This window comes from Nycticebus coucang, chromosome 10 (assembly GCF_027406575.1).
Source record: "Nycticebus coucang isolate mNycCou1 chromosome 10, mNycCou1.pri, whole genome shotgun sequence".
Lineage (NCBI taxonomy): Eukaryota > Metazoa > Chordata > Mammalia > Primates > Lorisidae > Nycticebus > Nycticebus coucang.
In genome coordinates, this window is record NC_069789.1 from 22,002,495 (window position 1) to 22,020,775 (window position 18,281).

Consider the following 18,281-nt stretch of genomic DNA (forward strand, 5'->3'; position numbering starts at 1 on the left):
GCGGGTAGATTGCCTGAGCTAATGAGTTTGAGACCAGCCTAAGCCAGAGCAAGACCTTGTCTCTAAAAATATCAGGGCGTTGTGGCGGGTGCCTGCAGTCGCAGCTACTCAGGAGGCTGAGGCAAGAGAATCGCTTAAGCCCAAGAGTTGGAGGTTGCTGTGAGCTGTGACGCCACAGCACTCTACGAGGGCGAGCATTTTTCTTTGAGCATCCTCATTTGAAAGGCTTTGTTGATTGCTTCTTCTAACCCCTGCCTAAAGCCAAGGTAGGGAAAAAGATACTGAATGCAACACCTAACACTAATAGAGCTGGCCAGTTTGATTTATAGATGAGTTAGAAGGGACCATCTAGTCTACCTTTTCCAGAACTCAGTTTGAGGACGGATACAAAGGTATTTACATGAGAATTTCTTGGGCTTAACCCAGTACTTCCCGTCAAGATGGTGTTGTGAGGTTAAAGGAGTAGTCTTCACGCTGGGCAAAAAGAGCAGGAGGAGCCTGGATTGAAGGACTATCAGAGAGCACGAGAAAACTTCTGGGGGTGACAGATATGATAACTGTCTTAACTGTGAGGATGTCTTGTCGGTATGCATACACACCAAAACATCAAACTGTGCACTTTAAATATGCGACTGAATTTTATGTTATTATACCTTAAGGAAAAATTGTTTAAAAATTACAGTACTGGCTTGGTGCCTGTAGCTCAGTGACTAGGGCACCAGCCACACACACCAGAGCTGGCAGGTTCGAACCCAGCCCGGGGCTGCCAAACAATAATGACAACTACAACCAAAAAAAAAAAAAAACAGCTGGGCGTTTTGGTGGGCGCCTGTAGTCCCAGCTGCTTGGGAGGCTGAGGCCAGAGAATCACTCAAGCCCAAGAGTTTGAGGTTACTGTGAGCTGTGATGCCACGGCACTCTACCGAGGGCGACATAGTGAGACTCTGTCTCAAAAAAAAAAATTAATAAATAAAAATTACAGTACCAACTGTAGGAGAAGTTTGGAACAAGGAACTCTCATATATTGCTAATGGCAATATACTTTAGTCGCAACTTTGGAAAACCATTTGGCAGATCTAATTCCACTTCTAGATATATTCTCTAGAGAACGGCATATGTGTATTTACCAAAATATTTCTGAAATGGGCCCAAAGTGGAAAACATCCAGCTATCAACAATAGAATGGAAATGTAGTAATTCTTATTATAGAATACTATATACCAAAAAGTACATTAAGTATTAACTTTGAACAGTACGAATGACTAGGAAATTTCACATAGTAATCCTTTTGGGTAGCAAGTATGGTGGCTTGGATGGTGGCTGCAGGATTGGATTCACTTTTGTAAGATTTTTATACTGTATTGTATATGCATTTAAATTTAAAACATGATTTAAAATTTTATAATTTATTGTATATGTATTTAAAAGTTTGAAAAATTGGGCAGCGCCTATGGCTCAGTGAGTAGGGTGCCGGCCCAATATACCGAGGGTGGCAGGTTCAAACCCAACCCCGGCCAAACTGCAGCAAAAAAAAAATAGCTGGGCGTTGTGGTGGTCGCCTGTGGTTCCAGCTACTCAGGAGGCTGAGGCAAGAGAATCGCCTAAGCCCAGAAGCTGGAGGTTGCTGTGAGCTGTGATGCCACAGCACTCTACCAACGGCGACAAAGTGAGGCTCTGTCTCAAAAAAAAAAAAAAAAAAAGAATGATGTCTTTCCCTGTTCTAGAATCCAATAAAGCCAATTGAAATTAAAAAAAAAAAGTTTGAAAAATTAATAATTTCTATTGAAGAACAAAAAAAATCTCTGAGAAAAATTAAAAGACAAGCTCAAACAATCCAACCCCCAATTTCCCCGTTGGAGAAACGACAAGAGACATGAACAGGCGACTGACCTCAAAACCGTGTTTATGACTCAGGCCTCGTCCCTAAATCATTTCCCTATTTACACTCTCTCTTTGGTGATTATTACTATACATTCACTAACTCCCCAAACTTTCCCCTAACTCAGACTCTTCCTGCCTGCTTGGTAACTACAAGTCAAAGCTGCACTATAACTTTCCATCAAACTTGCTTCTTCTGCAGTTGTCCACAGTTCAAGACAATGGCAACTCCATTTTTATAGTTTTAAATCTTAATAGTTATCCAAAAAGGTCATCTTTTTCATACTTCATATTCAAACGTTCAGCAAATTCTATCAACTCAATCTTCAAAATACATCCAAAACCTGACTACTTCTCATCATTTTCACTGCTATCACCTGGTCTAACTATATGTCTTTTTTGCATTATTACAATAACACATAACAAGGCTTCTACAACAGATCAGGCTCCCTTATCACATGCCACTGCTCAAAATGCTCCAATGACTTGTGGTCCACTCAGTTTAAAAGCAGTATTTATGGCTTGGCGCTTGTACCACAGTGGTTACGGTGCCAGCCACATACACTTGAGGTTGGCGGGTTCGAACCCAGCCTGGGCCAGCTAAAACAACAATGACAACTGTGACAAAAAATAGCCAGGCATTGTGGCGGGTGCCTGTAGTCCCAGCTACTTGGGAGGCTGAGGCAAGAGACTCGCTTAAGCCCAAGATTGGAGGTTGCTGTGAGCTGTGACGCCACGGCACTCCACCGAGGGCGACATAGCGAGACTCTGCCTCAAAACAAACAAGCAAACAAGTAGTATTCATTATAGTTGCCTGCAGTGCTCTATCAGATCCCCTCCTACTCCCCCCTCCCCGCCTTGTATCTTTGGATCTTGCCTTCTTCTATCTTGCCCTTGATCATTGTCCTTCAAGTTGTATTGACCTTCTTGTGTGGATCCTCAAGTCTAGGCATGATGCTGCCACAGGGCCCTTTAACTCACACTTACATATACCAGGAATACTCAGCCCCCAGGCAACCATATTATGCGACTCACCCCTTCACCTTCAGCAATGTGCTCAAATGTCCTATTATCATTTAGGTCTTCTCTGACCACCCAATTTAAAACGGTGCTGCCCTCCTCACTCTTGCTCTTTCTCCATTCTTCTACTCTTTACATTTTCCCTAGCGCTCATCATCATTTTACTTTTACTTGTATATCTGGTTTATTGTATTATCTCCTCCAATAAGAATTAAGCTACATGAGGCAGAAATTTTGTTTACAATGTACCCTACTGAATTCCTGGTACCCCAGAGCAGTGCTTGGCACATTGTAAGTATTCATTTGTTGAATGAATGAGAACTAAATCTCCAATAAACAGATAAAAAAATGCTCAAGCTCACACTAATAAGTACAAGGTATAAATTAAACAAACACAAGACACTATTTCACACTCACCAAACATTATCACCTTTTGGCAAGGATGTGGAGAACAAAACAAGCTCCCAGCACTGGAGTCAGTGCACCCTCACATGAAGTACTTTGAAATACTAGTAGGCAATGTCAAGAATAGTCGCAAAAGGACAATCCTGTGATTCAGCAGTCTTACTTCTAATGCACAACAAGCAACATATTCAGGAATGTGTAAGGTGGCATGTTTTAAAAGTAAAAAACTGGAAATAGCCTAAATGTCCATCAGTAGAATAGACACATAAAATAAGAATTTATATAGTGAAAATCATTCATCAGTTAAAAGAATGAGACAAATCTCCCTGTGTTTCAACACAGCTCTAGAAAGCAATGAAAAAAGGTAGCAGAATGTTAAATATGGTTTTATATAAAGGAAAACTAAAGACAAAGAAGAAAAGATTAGGGAATAGAACATAAGGGATTTTAAATTTGTCTGTGATGTTTTTTGTTTCTTTGGAATGGTAGAAAATGCTCACACTTCCTCATTTGAAATGGAGGATACGTAGGAGTTTATTAGATTATCTTTTTTACTTTTCTTTACTAAAGTTTTTCTTCAATAAATAAGATAATAAGACTGGCTAACTTTATATGAGTCATTAATAATTATAGTACATAAAAATACAAATCTAAACAAATGGAAATTTAAAAGAATTCCTGTAGTATTCTAGTCCTTGCTACAGATTATGTCCAGTCATTCCACACTTCATAATCTGAGGCTATTTATAAATTAGTTAATATTGGTCTTCAAAAGCTGGTTTCTGCTTAAAGCAGATAAGGAAAAGCTAACAGAAAAAAAAAAAGATGAAACTTAAGTTATGCTAATAGCAACTTTTATTGTTCAAAATGTAACATAGATTGAATTACTATTTATAAAAGACTTAGATAATAATCTAATAATATCTTTCCCATAATAATCGGGAAGAATAGAGCCATAGTACTGCAAGGGTCTACTATTATTCTAAATTTCTACTTTTTAACAGATTTACTACTGATGATACTTTCTAGGAATTTATGGACAAATGAGCCAAGAAGAGGCAAAGCAATACGGAATTTAGGATGAAGAAGTAACTTTTTCTTCTTTCTAAAAGTTTATTAATTGAAACTGTAGTGTTTAGCAAAAATGTGTTACCAAAATCACAAGAAAACTAGATTATGGATATAAATAAGATAATATTTTCTTAATAGTACTAAAATAAAACTTGCCTTAATGTGCTGTTAATTGCTCCCAGTTTATTAGCTTGCTCACAGTCTTCTAATTCTTTGGTATTATTTGTCACTTTCAAGTACTGCAAGGAAGTTCACAGTAAGTTTAGTATTATTAACTTTCTCTTTATTCATCTTCCACTGGCAGAATAATCAATTTGTTAATGATGATACATCTATCATATGTAAGAAATACAAATAATAATGAGGCACAGATTTCCCCCAACTAAATAAGTTAACACATTAAAATTTAACAAGCAGTGTTAATGTGTTGGCATGAAGTGTAAAAACCATGTTGTGAAAGAAATTTGACAATGTATATCTATAGCTGTAAAAACGCATGTACCCTTGAACTAGCAGTCCTACTAGTGAGACAATATTCTAAGAAAACAATTTAAAGATGCAACCACCTTAGAAAGTTATTTGTTATTATGTGTAATGTTGAGATAGATAGACCCTATGGTCCAGCAACCAACTTTTTTATTTTTTATTTATTTTTATTTTTTTGAGACAGAGTCTCACTATGCTGCCCTCCATACAGTGCCGTGATGTCACAGCTCACAGCAAACTCAAGCTCTTGGGCTTAAGCGATTCTCTTCCCTTAGCCTCCCGAATAGCTGAGACTACAGGCACCTGCCACAATGCCCGGCTATTTTTTTGTTGCAGTTGGCACTGTTGTTTAGCTGGCCCGGGCCGGGTTCCAACCTGCCAGCCTTAGTGTATGTGGACGATGCCATAACCACTGTGCTACAGGTGCCAAGCCAGCAGCAACCACCTTTTCTTCTTTTTTTAGAGATAGAGTCTCACTTTGTTGCTCTCAGTAGAGTGCCATGGAGTCACAGCTCACAGCAACCTCCAGCTCTTGGGCTTAGGCTATTCTCTTGTCTCAGCCTCCCGAGTAGCTGGGACTACAGGCACCTGCCACAACCCCTGGCTATTTTTTTGTTGCAGTTTGGCCGGGGCCAGGTTTGAACCCACCACCCTTGGTATATGGGGCTGGTGCCCTACTCACTGAGCCACAGGTGCCTCCCACAACCAACTTTTAAATATAGACCTAGAAAAACCCTTACATGAGACAAAAGACAAAATTACTAGGGCATCACTGTTCGAAACAGCGAAAATTGCAAATAACTTAAATGGCCATCGATACATTGGCTAATCTGTGTTATAGTCATACAATTGACTACTATATAACTGTTAAGATGAATGAACAAAATCCATATGTATCAACAGAGAAACCTTTTTTTTTCTTTTGAGACAGAGTCTCACTCTGTTGCCCTGGGTAGAGTGCCGTGGCATCACAGCTCACAGTAAACTCACACTCTTGGGCTTAAGCAATTCTCTTGCCTCAGCTTCCCAAGTAGCTGGGACTACAGGCACCGACCACAACGCCCGGCTATTTTTTGGTTGGAGTTGTCATTGTTTGGCAGGCCTGGGCTGGATTCAAACCTGCCAGGTCCAGTGTATGGAACTACAGGTGATGACCCTCAACAGAGAAAAATCTAAAAAGCATAAGATTGAGTAAAAAAAACTGAAAAAATGTTTTTAACCTAATAAATACAAAAATATAATATTTAAATTAAAAAAAATTTTTACACTAATTAATCTGTATATTACTTGTGGATACACATGTAGTAAGTATACAACCTGTAGGTACACGTGCAATAAAAGTATAAAACCACAGAAGGATCCTTGAGGAAAGTGGATAGGGGCCAGGTGTGGTGGCTCACACCTGTAATCCTAGAGCTCTGGGAGGCTGAGGCGGGTGGACTGCTTGAGCTCAGGAGTTTGAGACCAACCTGAGCAAGAGTGAGACCTCGTCTCTACTAAAAACAGAAAAAAACTGAGGCAAGAGGATCACTTGAGCCCAAGAGTTTGAGGTTGCCATGAGCTATGATTAGAGAGCACTCTACTGAGGGCAACAAAGTAAGGCTCAGTCTCAAAAAAAAAAGATGGTTAACTCTAGGGAGGGAAGAAGTAGAATAGGACTGGGAAGGGGTTAAGAGGATTTCAACTGCCTTTATACTGTTTTATTTATTTATTACAGATCTGAAACAAAAGTAAACATGAGAAAGTGAACACAAAAGACTACACGCAGCATGAAGGAGAGGACGCAGAGGGCCCGATGATCTGTATTACTTATGTACAATAGTGAAACACTAAAAGTCAATAGTTATCTAAAAATATAAGAATGGCAAAATAAATTATGGCATGTTCATATGCAGAAAAGTGTAGTTGTTAATAAAGGAATTTTGTTTTTTTGAGGTAGAGTCTTACTTTGTTGCCCTCGGTAGAGTGCTTTGGTGTCACAGCTCACAGCAACCTCAAACTCTTGGGCTCAAGCGATTCTCTTGCCTCAGCCTCCCACGTAGCTGGGACTACAGGCGCCCCCCACAATGCCCGGTTATTTTTTTTGTTGTAGTTGTCATTGTTCAGCAGGCCTGGGCCAGATTCGAACCCGCCAGTCCCGGTGCATGTGGCCAGCACCCTAACCACTGAGCAACGGGTGCAGAGCTTATAGTTACATTTTAATACTTCTCCTAGAGATTCCAAAAACAGAATTGAGGTAATTTCTTTTTTTTTTTTTTTTATTGTTGGGGATTCATTGAGGGTACAATAAGCCAGGTTACACTGATTGCAATTGTTAGGTAAAGTCCCTCTTGCAATCATGTCTTGCCCCCAGAACTGAGGTAATTTCACAAGAAGCTAGGGATACACAGCCTGTCTGAGGCACAAATTAGGGATTTGGAATTCTGAGGCAAAATGTCTCCATTCCCAACTAACCAATCATATCATGGTTCTCTGTTGTAACCACTGTCTGTCAGTCAGTAAATGGTTAATAAGTCTTACTATGTGAAGCAGAGATATTCAGAGAGGAAAGGGACTCACCTTATTGGAATGCCCAGCTTTTATTCCAACCGGAATTTTACTCTTAAAAACAAAAGAAATTTAAAACATGATCTTTACATTTTTTTGAAATTCCTTCACACAATGATAATGCACTGCTTTAATTCACTGAGTATTTTATTCTATGGGGAGCATATTTGCATTCACTCAAATTCCATTTTAATACTCTGTCATGAGGCAGAAGAGTTATCCCAATATAAAAACTTGTAAATCAAAGTACAGAAAACTGAACAACAAAGTCAGAGAGTCAAAATCAACTCTAATAACCCCTATTGCAGTATTTCTTTATAGTTTATAGTAATTTTTAGGTTAGAAAAACTGGCAATCACTTTTTCAATAAACTTTCTTACCTACAGAAAAGAAAGCTTTAAAAAATTCAAAATTATTTGAAAAATATTGTGTACAATTTGAATTTCTGCTCTAAGATGACATTCAAAGTTTAGAAAATTTTAGATTACTAGAAAGCAAGAGTCAAATTTTTGGTCCATATGATTAATCTAGGGCTTATCTTTTTCTTTTTTTTTTTTTTTTTGTAGAGACAGAGTCTCATTGTACCACCCTCCGGTGGCGTCACACGGCTCACAGCAACCTCTAACTCTTGGGCTTACGCGATTCTCTTGCCTCAGCCTCCCGAGCAGCTGGGACTACAGGCGCCCACCACAATGCCCGGCTATTAATCTAGGGCTTATCAAAGGAAGAACTACACATATAGTCCAGTATTCTTTTCGATAAAACCCTTAATTAATTATAGGCCTTAATAAATAAATCTGAATTATTATAACTGATTTATCTAATAAAATTTTAAACAACATATATTTTACCCTTAAAGGAAAATAAAGATAATAAATTTTTTTTTTTTTTTTTTGTAGAGACAGAGTCTCACTTTATGGCCCTCAGTAGAGTGCCGTGGCCTCACACAGCTCGCAGCAACCTCCAACTCCTGAGCTTCAGCGATTCTCTTGCCTCAGTCTCCCGAGTAGCTGGGACTACAGGCGCCTGCCACAACGCCCGGCTATTTTTTGGTTGCAGTTTGGCCGGGGCCGGGTTTGAACCCGCCACCCTCGGTATATGGGGCCGGCGCCTTACTGACTGAGCCACAGGTGCCGCCCAAAGAGAATAAAATTTTAAAGAATTCTCTCTTTAGAACATTGGTCCAGATGTTGTTTTCTATTTTTAGGGACAACAAACTAGACTAAGAGATTAGGTAAGAAAAGCAAAAAGTAAAATGAAGACACAGCTTATAACTAATTACTATTGATGGAGATGTCAAAAATTAGAGTCAAAAAATGTAGCATTCTCTTGGTAATAAATATACCCTTTTTAAAAATGTAAATGTAGTGAGGCCAAGTGAAATAATTCTAAGCCTGGCATTTTCCACTTACTCTAATTCCCACTCTGAATTTGAAGTTTAGGTCCAGTAGCATTTTTCTTTTTTTTTTTTTTTTGTCCTTTGAAACAAGATGTAGACTCAATAAAGCATGAAATAAAAGTCAACTGAGATCCAGGCTTCTGATTTTTCTTTCATTTTAGAATCAGATTATCCTTCCACATCCAATAATACTGGATGGAAGTGTCTTCAAACCTATTTTGGTGGGAAGTATAGTCTTCAATAATCTGGGGAGGGCTGAGAACATATGAATTTGTTGACAAGTCCAAATCCATTGACATTTACCTAAAAGAGCTTATGCTTATCTAAAAGTCTAAGAGATAGTAAGCTTTTTTTTCCCCTTTTATTTTTATTTATTTATTATACCTCTGGACAGGGCTCAACATGACAGTCTTTTATCGAACAGTGGCCATCTTCCGCCCAGAAAGGGCAAGGTCGCTTCAGATTAACCTTGAGAGAAAGAATAAATTAATGTTATTAAATATGCATTGTAGTTACATAATGCTTTCAAGTTGAGTCACCATGCAGGGCACCGATGACATGGTGATGAATAAGAAGGAAAAGTTTCCTATCCTTGTGGCATGTTGTGCAGAATTTAAAATGACTGCAGCTTTTCAGATACCCAAATGTAATATTAATTTTACAATTAGGCTTGGTGCCTGTAGCTCAGTGGTTAGAGTGCTGGCCACATACACCAGGGCTGGCGCGTTTGAACTCGGCCTGGGCCTGCTAAAAACAACAATGACAACTACAACTACAACAACAAAAAATAGCTGGGCATTGTGGTGGGCACCGGTAGTCATAGCTACTTGGGAGGCTGAGGCAAGAGAATTGCTTAAGCCCAAGAGTTTGAGGTTGCTGTGAACTGTGATGCCCTGGCACTCTACCGGGGGCAACATAGTAAGACTCTGTCTCAAAAAAGAAAAAAATTTTTTTACAATGAAATGGCTATTATTTGTCTTCTCACACTTCAAAAAAGAAAGTTGAAGCTCATTGCTCATCTGAAGAACACTGGAAAGCATTTTAGAACTACTTTAATGTTTTCCAACCCCCTAATATTACCTTTTTTTTTTTTCTGATGTTACCTTTTCAATCCCGGTTCTCTCAACATTTCATACTGAACATCCACTAGGTGTCAGGCACTGTGCAAGGGAAAAAAAAAGAGCCAGAGAAAACTCCCTCCTTGCCTTCTAGAATTTACAATCTACTGGAGGAAATAGTAATTAAATAAATTTAATTACAAGCTGTGGTAAGTGCTCAAAGAAAAATCTAGTTTTTAATAATGAAGCTGGTGGATGGAGGCCTCTGAAGAGGTAATATTTTAGAATGGATGAAAGCTGGAGGAAATGTGCATTTGAATAAGGCAATTAAGAGCTTAGACAGTCTGAAAAACACCAGTCTGGACGATGTTTAGTATGGAAAGGGGACGGTGTTAGGGAACGAGGGTATAGGTAAGTAAGGGATAGATCATGCAGGACATTTTAACCAAGTGCAAAAACTCCGAATTTTCATATTCTAAACATTATGGGAAGGCAGTAATTGCACAGGACTTGCAGACGGATTGCTCAAGTCAAAAATCTGGGTTTTATTCTGTTTCCTCCTTTTTCTTATTCCTCTTTAAACAATTCACTGTTCACTTCTCCCCACCCTTCACTGTCACCACTTATCTCTTGAATGAACTATTGCAACAGTCTCTACTATCTATTCCACACAGAAACTGCAGTTCTCTCTTTAAAACAAATCAGATCATATCAATCTCTGTTCAAAACCTTCCTCTGGCTTCCCATCACCACCGAAGTAAATCCAAACTCCACAAGGCCCTTCATAACCTGGTCTCTTGCCCACCTCCATGACCTCTCCTATCATGCTCCTCCAGGCACACTGGTTTTCTTGCTGGGAACACACTGCCTATGTCTCAAGGCCTTTATGCTGGCTCTTCTCTTTGCTTGTATGTTATTTCTCCAGACCTTCTGTTATTTCTCCACTCCTTCACCTCGTTCAGGTCTCCCTCAAATATGACCTCAGCAAAGAGAACTTTCTGAGCGGCTCTCTAAAGCAGTGCTCAGTACACAACCTCTACCCTAACATACTGTTTCATATTCTTTTATGGTACTTACCAATACATGAATATTATTTACTTATTTATTGTTTGCACCCTCCATTGTAAGGATTGGAAATTTGCCTTATTATTTTATCCCCAGTGCCTAAAAAAGTGCCTAGAAACATACTAGACACCACAATAAATATGTGTTAAGTGAAATAAACAATATCCACATCATAGAGCAAGAGGCAAAAATAGGTAGATTGGCAACCCAGGGTGATCAACTCTGTCCCTGGTAATACATGTGTAGTAGGCCTATGAGTGTTTTAGAGAAAGAGATTTCTTTTTTTTTTTTTGAGACAGAGCCTCAAGCTATCACCCTGGGTAGAGTGCCGTAGCATCATAGCTCACAGCAACCTCCAACTCCTGGGCTCAAGCGATTCTCCTGCCTCCGCCTGCCAAGTAGCTGGGATTACAGGTACCTGCCACAACGCCTGGCTATTTTTTGGTTGCAGCCGTCGTTGTTTGGCAGGCCTGGGCTGGATTCGAACCCGCCAGCTCAGGTGTAAACATATACATACCCAACCTCACAGCAATATTAATAGATCTTAAGGGAAAGATAAGACTGTAATACAATAATAATAGGAGGTGTCAATACCCCACTTTCAACACTAGACCAAAAAACCAATGAGGAAACACTGGACTTGAACTACACTTTAGACCAAATGGATCTAACATAAATTTACGAACCATTCCATCCAACAGCAATAGAATACACACATTCTTATCAAGTACACATGGAACATTCTGCAAGACAGATCATACCTTAGGCCACAAAGTAAGTCTTAACAAATTTAAAAACACTGAAATCACATTAATTATCTTTTCTGACCACAATAGCATAGAACTAGAAATCAATAACAATCAATAGGATCTTGAAAAACTCACAAATATATGGAAATTGAACACCATGCTCAATAATCAAAGGAGTCAAGGTTAAAAGGGAAATTTAAAAGTATCTCCAGACTAATGAAAATAGAAACAAAACCTACCAAAACTTACAGGAGGCAGCAAAAGCAGTACTGAGAGGGAAGTTTACAGCAATAAACACCCACATTAAAAAAGAAAGATCTCAAAAGAACCTAATTGTACACCTCAATGAACTAGAAAAAGGCAGAAGGAAGGAAATAACAAAGATTAAAGTAAGAATAGAGACCAGAAATTAAAGTAGGAATAGAGACCAGAAAAACAATAGAAAAGATCAATGAAACTAAAATATCTTTAAAGAAAGAAATCAACAAACCTTTAGCTATACTAACAACAAAAAAGAAGATTCAAACAAAATCAGAAATAAAAAAGGAGACATTATAACTGATATCAAAGAAATACAAAGGATCACAAGAGACTATACCAAGAACCAGTATACACCAACATACTGGATAACTTAGAGAAACAAATGAATTCCTAGAAGCATGCAACCTAGCAAGCTAGAATCTGGAAGAAATTGAAAAGTCTGAACAGACCAGAAAGTAAGGAGATGAATCAGTAATAAAAAGTCTCCCATCAAAGAAAAGCCCAGGACCTGATAACTTCACTGCTAAATTCTACCAAATATTTAAAGAAGAACTAGTACCAATCCCTCGCAAGCTCTTCCAACAATTAAAGAAAAAGAAGTATTTCCAAACTCATTTTATAAGGCCTGCATTACCCCAATAGCAAAGCCAGAGAAGGACACTACAAAAAAAAGAAAACTACAGGCCCATCCCTGATAAGCAGATGCAAAAAAATCCTCGAACAACAAAATACTCTCAAACCAAAGTCAACAGTGTATTAAAAAAACTTGTTCACTGTGATCATGTGGGATTTATAACAGGGACGTAGTGATGGTTCAACATACCTAAATCAATAAACACAATGTACTGCTCTCACTCGTGGACTCTGGCACTTGGAGGGTACTGACTGCAAGGCTGACCTCCCTGCAGGGCAGGCCCCAGCCCCAGGCAGACAGCAGTGCATAGCAGCTTCCAGCTGTTACAAAGTGCTGAAATGGGTAAGATCAATTCAGTGCCAAGTCATGGGACAACCACTTTGGCTTCAGGTCCAGCTTTTGCCATAATAGAGCTGGTTTTGATACCAAAAAAACCTCCCATAAATAGATATACCATGTTAATAAAATGAAGGACAGAAACCACAATCACCTCAGTAGACACAGAAAAAGCATTTGATAAAATTCAACATCTGTCCATCATTTAAAAAAACTCCCCAGGGCGGTGCCTGTGGCTCAAGGAGTAGGGTGCCAGTCCCATATGCCAGAAGTTGCGGGTTTAAACCTAGCCCTGGCAAAAAAAAAAAAAAAAAAAAAAACCTCCCCCAAAATAGGTCAGAAGAGATCAAACTTTCACTCTTCATAGATGATACGATCGTATATGCGGAAAACACTAGGGACTCTACTACAAAACTTTTAGAAGTGATCAAGGAATACAGCAATGTCTCAGGCTACAAAATCAACACCCATAAATCTGTAGCCTTTATATATACCAACCATAACCAAGCTGAAAAAACAGTCAAGGACTCTATTCCTTTCACAGTAGTGCCAAAGAAGATGAAATATTTGGGAGTATACCTAACAAAGGACGTGAAAGATCTCTAGAAAGAGAACTATGAAACTTTAGGAAAAGAAATAGCTGAAGATGTTAACAAATGGAAAAACATAACCATGATCACGGCTGGGAAGAATCAACATTGTTAAAATGTCTATACTACCCAAAGCAATATATAATTTTAATGCAATTCCTATTAAAGCTCCATTGTCATATTTTAAAGATCTTAAAAAAATAATACTTCGTTTTATATGGATTCAGGAAAAAACCTCAAATAGCCAAAACATTACTCAGCAATAAAAACACAGCAGGAGCGCCAAAACGTGGAAACAGCCTAAATGCCCACCAACCCAGGAATGGATTAACAAGCTGTGGTATATGTATACCATGATTCGAATACTATTTAGCTATTAAAAAAAATGGAGACTTTACATCCTTCGTATTAACCTGGATGGAAGTGGAAGACATTATTCTTAGTAAAGCATCACAAGAATGGAAAACCATGAATCCTACGTACTCAATTTTGATATGAGGACAATTAATGACAATTAAGGTTATGGGGGGGAGGAAAAGCAGAAAGAGGCCTTGGTGGGTGTCACACTTTATGGGGGCAAGATATGATTGCAAGAGGGACTTTACCTAACAATTGCAATCAGTGTAACCTGGCTTGTTGTACCCTCAATGAATCCCCAACAATAATAAAAAAAAAAAAACACAGCAGGAGGAATCACGCTACCAGGCCCTAGACTGTACTATAAATCAATAGTGATCAAAACAGCATGGTATTGACACAAAAACAGAGAAGTAGATGTCTGGAACAGAATAGAGAACCAAGAGATGAATCCAGCTACTTACCGTTATTTGATCTTTGATAAGCCAATTAAAAACATTCAGTGGGGAAAAGATTCCCTATTTAACAAATGGTGCTGGGTGAACTGGCTGGCAACCTGTAGAAGACTGAAACTGGACCCACACCTTTCACCATTAACTAAGATAGACTCTCACTGGATAAAAGATTTAAACTTAAGACATGAAACTATAAAAATACTTGAAGAAAGGGCAGGGAAAACTCTTGAAGGAATCGGCCTGGGTGAATATTTTATGAGGAGGACTCCCCAGGCAATTCAAGCAGTATCAAAAATACACTACTGGGACCTGATCAAACTAAAAAGCTTCTGCACAGCCAAGAACATAGTAAGTAAAGCAAGCAGATAGCCCTCAGAATGGGAGAAAATATTTGCAGGTTATACCTCCGATAAAGGTCTAATAACCAGAATCCACAGAGAACTCAAATGTATTAGCAAGAAAAGAACATGTGATCCCATCTCAGGGTGGGCAAAGGACTTGAAGAGAAACTTCTCTAAAGAAGACAGACGCACGATCTACAAACACATGAAAAAAACCTCTTCATCCTTAATCATCAGAGAAATGCAAATCAAAACTACTTTGGGATATCACCTAACCCCAGTAAGAGTAGCCCACATAACAAAATCCCAAAACTAGAGATGTTGGCATGGATGTGGAGAAAAGGGCACACTTCTACACTGCTGGTGGGAATGCCCACTAATACGTTCCTTCTGGAAGGATGTTTGGAGAATACTTGGAGACCTAAAAATAGACTTGCCATTCAATCCTATAATTCCTTTACTAGGTTTATACCCAGAAGACCAAAAATCAGAATATAACAAAGACATCTGTACCAGAATGTTTATTGCAGCCCAATTCATAATTGCTAAGTCATGGAAGAAGCCCAAGTACCCACTGACCCACAAATGGACTAGCAAATTGTGGTATATGTATACCATGGAATATTATGCAGCCTTAAAGAAAGATGGAGACTTTACCTCTTTTATGTTTACATGGATGGAGCTGGAACATATTCTTCTTAGCAAAGTGTCTCAGGAATGGAAGAAAAAGTATCCAGTGTACTCAGCCCTACTATGAAGCTAAATTCTAGCTTTCACATGAAGCACAAGACTATGGGGAAAGGGCCAAGGAAGGGGAAGGGAGGGGGGAGGTTATGGTGGAGGGACGGTAATGGGTGAGGCCACACCTACGGTGCACATCTTAGAATGGGTACAGGCAAAACTTACTAAAGGCAGAATACAAATGTCTACATACAATAACTAAGAAAATGCCATGAAGGCTACGTTGAACAGTTTGATGAGAATATTTCAGATTGTCTATGAAACCAGCACATTGTATCCCTTGATTGCACTAATGTACACAGCTATGATTTAACAATAAAAAAAAAAAAAGAAAAAAATAGGTATAAAAGGAATCTACCTTGACACAATAAAGGTCATATGTGACAAACTCACAGCTAACATCATACTTAGAGGTGAAGGGTTAAAGCCTTTCCTCTACGATCAGAAAGATGAGGGCGGTGCCTGTGGCTCAAGGAGTAGGGCGCCAGTCCCATATGCCGGAGGTGGTGGGTTCAAACCCAGCCCCGGCCAAAAAACAAAAAAAAAAAAAAAAAGAAAGATGAAAACGATGCTCTGACCACTTACATTCAACACAGTAATGAAGTCACAGAGTAATTAGGCAAAAGAAAGAAAAAGCATCCGTATAGGAAAGGAAGAAGTGAAACTGTCTCTGTTCATTGGTGACATCTTTAGGATTTTCTATAAACACCATTAAAAACAATTAGACTAAAGACTCCATCAAAAAACAATTAGAACTTGCTGGCTCAGTAACTCACGCCTGTGATCCCAGCACTCTGGGTGGCCCAGGTGGGTGGACTGCCTGAGCTCCCAGGTTCGAGACCAGCCTGAGCAAGGTCTCATCTCTAAAAATAGCCAAGCATTGTGGCTATTTATCCCAGCTACATGGGAGGCTGAGGCAAGAGAATTGCTTGAGCCCAAGAGTTGGAGGTTGCTGTGAGCTGTGACACCAGAGCACTCTACTGAGGGTGACAGAGAGACTCTGTCTCAAAAAAAAAAAAAAAAAAGAAAACAACCACATTTATAATAACATCCAGAATAAACTTAACCAAGGAGGTGAAAGATCTGTAGACTTAACACTGCTGATAGAAATTAAAGCACACACAAGTAAATGTAAAGACATTCCCTGTTCAGTGATAGGAAGAATATTAAAATGTCATACTGTACAAAGCAATCTACAAATTCAATATAATTCCTATCAAAATTACAATGTAATTTTATACAAAAAAAATTTTTTTAATCCTAAAATTCCTATGGAACCAGAAAAGACCCTGAATAGATAAAACTATCTGGAGCAAAATGAACAAAAATGGAGGCATCATACTCCCTGATTTCAAAATATATTCCAAAGCTATGATAATCATAACAGCATAGTACTGGTATAAAAACAAACACCAACCGATGGAATAAAGTGTCTACAAATAAACTCAAGTATATTTCAAAACTACTAAAATACATATATATATGTTTTGAGACAGAGTCTCACTATGTTGTCCTCAGTAAAGTGACATGGCATCACATCTCACAGTAACCTCAAATTCTTAGGCTTAAGCGATTCTCTTGCCTCAGCCTCCCAAGTAGCTGGGACTACAGGTGCCCACCACAATGACCAGCTATTTTTTTGTTGTAGTTGTCATTGCTGTTTAGCAGGACCTGGCCAGTTCGAACTTGCCAGAACCCAATGCACATGGCTGATGCCCTAACCACTTCTGAGATATGGGCACCAAGCCTGCTAAAAGATTTTTAATGTTATCACCAAAAAAAAAAAAATTGGTGAGGTGGTAGATATATTTACTCACTTAAGTGAATCTTTCTACAAGGTAAACACAAATCAAAACATCCTATTATACCTTCTCAATATATACAATTATTATTTGGAGACAAAGTCTCACTTTGTCGCCCTTGGTAGAGTCCCGGGGCATTTTAACTCACAGCAATCTCAAACTCTTGGGCTCAAGTGATTCTCTTGCCTCAGTCTCTCTAGTAGCTGGGACTACAGGCGCCGGCCACAATGCCTGGCTACACAATTATTATTATTATTATTATTTATTTATTTATTGTTGGGGATTCATTGAGGGTACAAGAAACCAGGTTACACTGATTGCATTTGTTAGGCACAATTATTATTTATTAATTAAAAACATATTTTTTAAAGACGGAAATATTCAGAATTTAACACTTCACGACTTCCATTGTTACCACTGTGGTTCAAGCCACTGTCTTCTCTTTCCTAGATCATCTCCATTGCATTTTAATGGTTTCCTCAACTAGTCCTTAAAACCATTTATTTTCAATATAACAACCAGAGTGATCCTTTTAACAATGCTCAAAATCTTCCAACTCATCTCATGATGGCTGATATGGTCCCAGACATGGTCCAGACACGACGTGGTCCCCCTGCTCTCCTCTCCTTGCTGACTGACCTCCTTGTTGTTCTTCAAATACATGAGTGTGCTACGGTCTCAGGGCCTCTACTCTTGCTGTTCTTTCTGACCAGAATGCTCTCTCCCCAGGTACTCACATAGCTTGCTTTCTCACTGGCTTTAGGCTTCCTCAAATGGCACCTTCTTGGTTTGCTGTTTTAAGCTGCCAAATCTTAAGCTAATTAGTTATGCAGTAGATAACCAACACCTGGTGTAAGCAGTAGACTGAGGTACACTGTGACATGCTGTGTATGTAGATCACCCTTTGGGAATGAAAGGCTTGTCATTACCCCAGCTTTGGAAATGAATGCAGGCAGACAGCCTAGCTGAAGAGAACCATCTGATCCAAGATTACCCTTTCTGTGGTAGGTTTCATCCAGTGACTAAGTGAAGTAGGGATATAAAGGCCTACAACTCACACCCCAAAGGGGAACAGCTAACTATCAT

At 38.9% G+C, this 18,281-nt stretch overlaps 2 protein-coding genes across 10 annotated transcripts in view; one reads left to right on the plus strand and one right to left on the minus strand.

Moving 5' to 3' along the window:
* Nucleotides 1-18,281, plus strand: part of GPR137B (G protein-coupled receptor 137B) — a 118,823-nt gene that overhangs the window by 99,294 nt on the left and 1,248 nt on the right. The gene's annotated exons all lie outside the window — the stretch shown is intronic.
* Nucleotides 1-18,281, minus strand: part of ERO1B (endoplasmic reticulum oxidoreductase 1 beta) — a 68,246-nt gene that overhangs the window by 36,016 nt on the left and 13,949 nt on the right. For 8 of the 9 annotated variants that reach the window (XM_053604791.1, XM_053604793.1, XM_053604795.1 and 5 more), the window contains exons 3-5: nt 9,191-9,274; nt 7,420-7,461; nt 4,531-4,613 (exon numbers count right to left, since the gene is read on the minus strand). In XM_053604791.1, the coding sequence (XP_053460766.1) occupies nt 4,531-4,613; nt 7,420-7,461; nt 9,191-9,274 (209 nt within the window). Of the gene's footprint in view, nt 1-4,530; nt 4,614-7,419; nt 7,462-8,819; nt 9,017-9,190; nt 9,275-18,281 lie in introns of those variants that run through there. The other variant, XM_053604800.1, reaches the window with a different exon arrangement.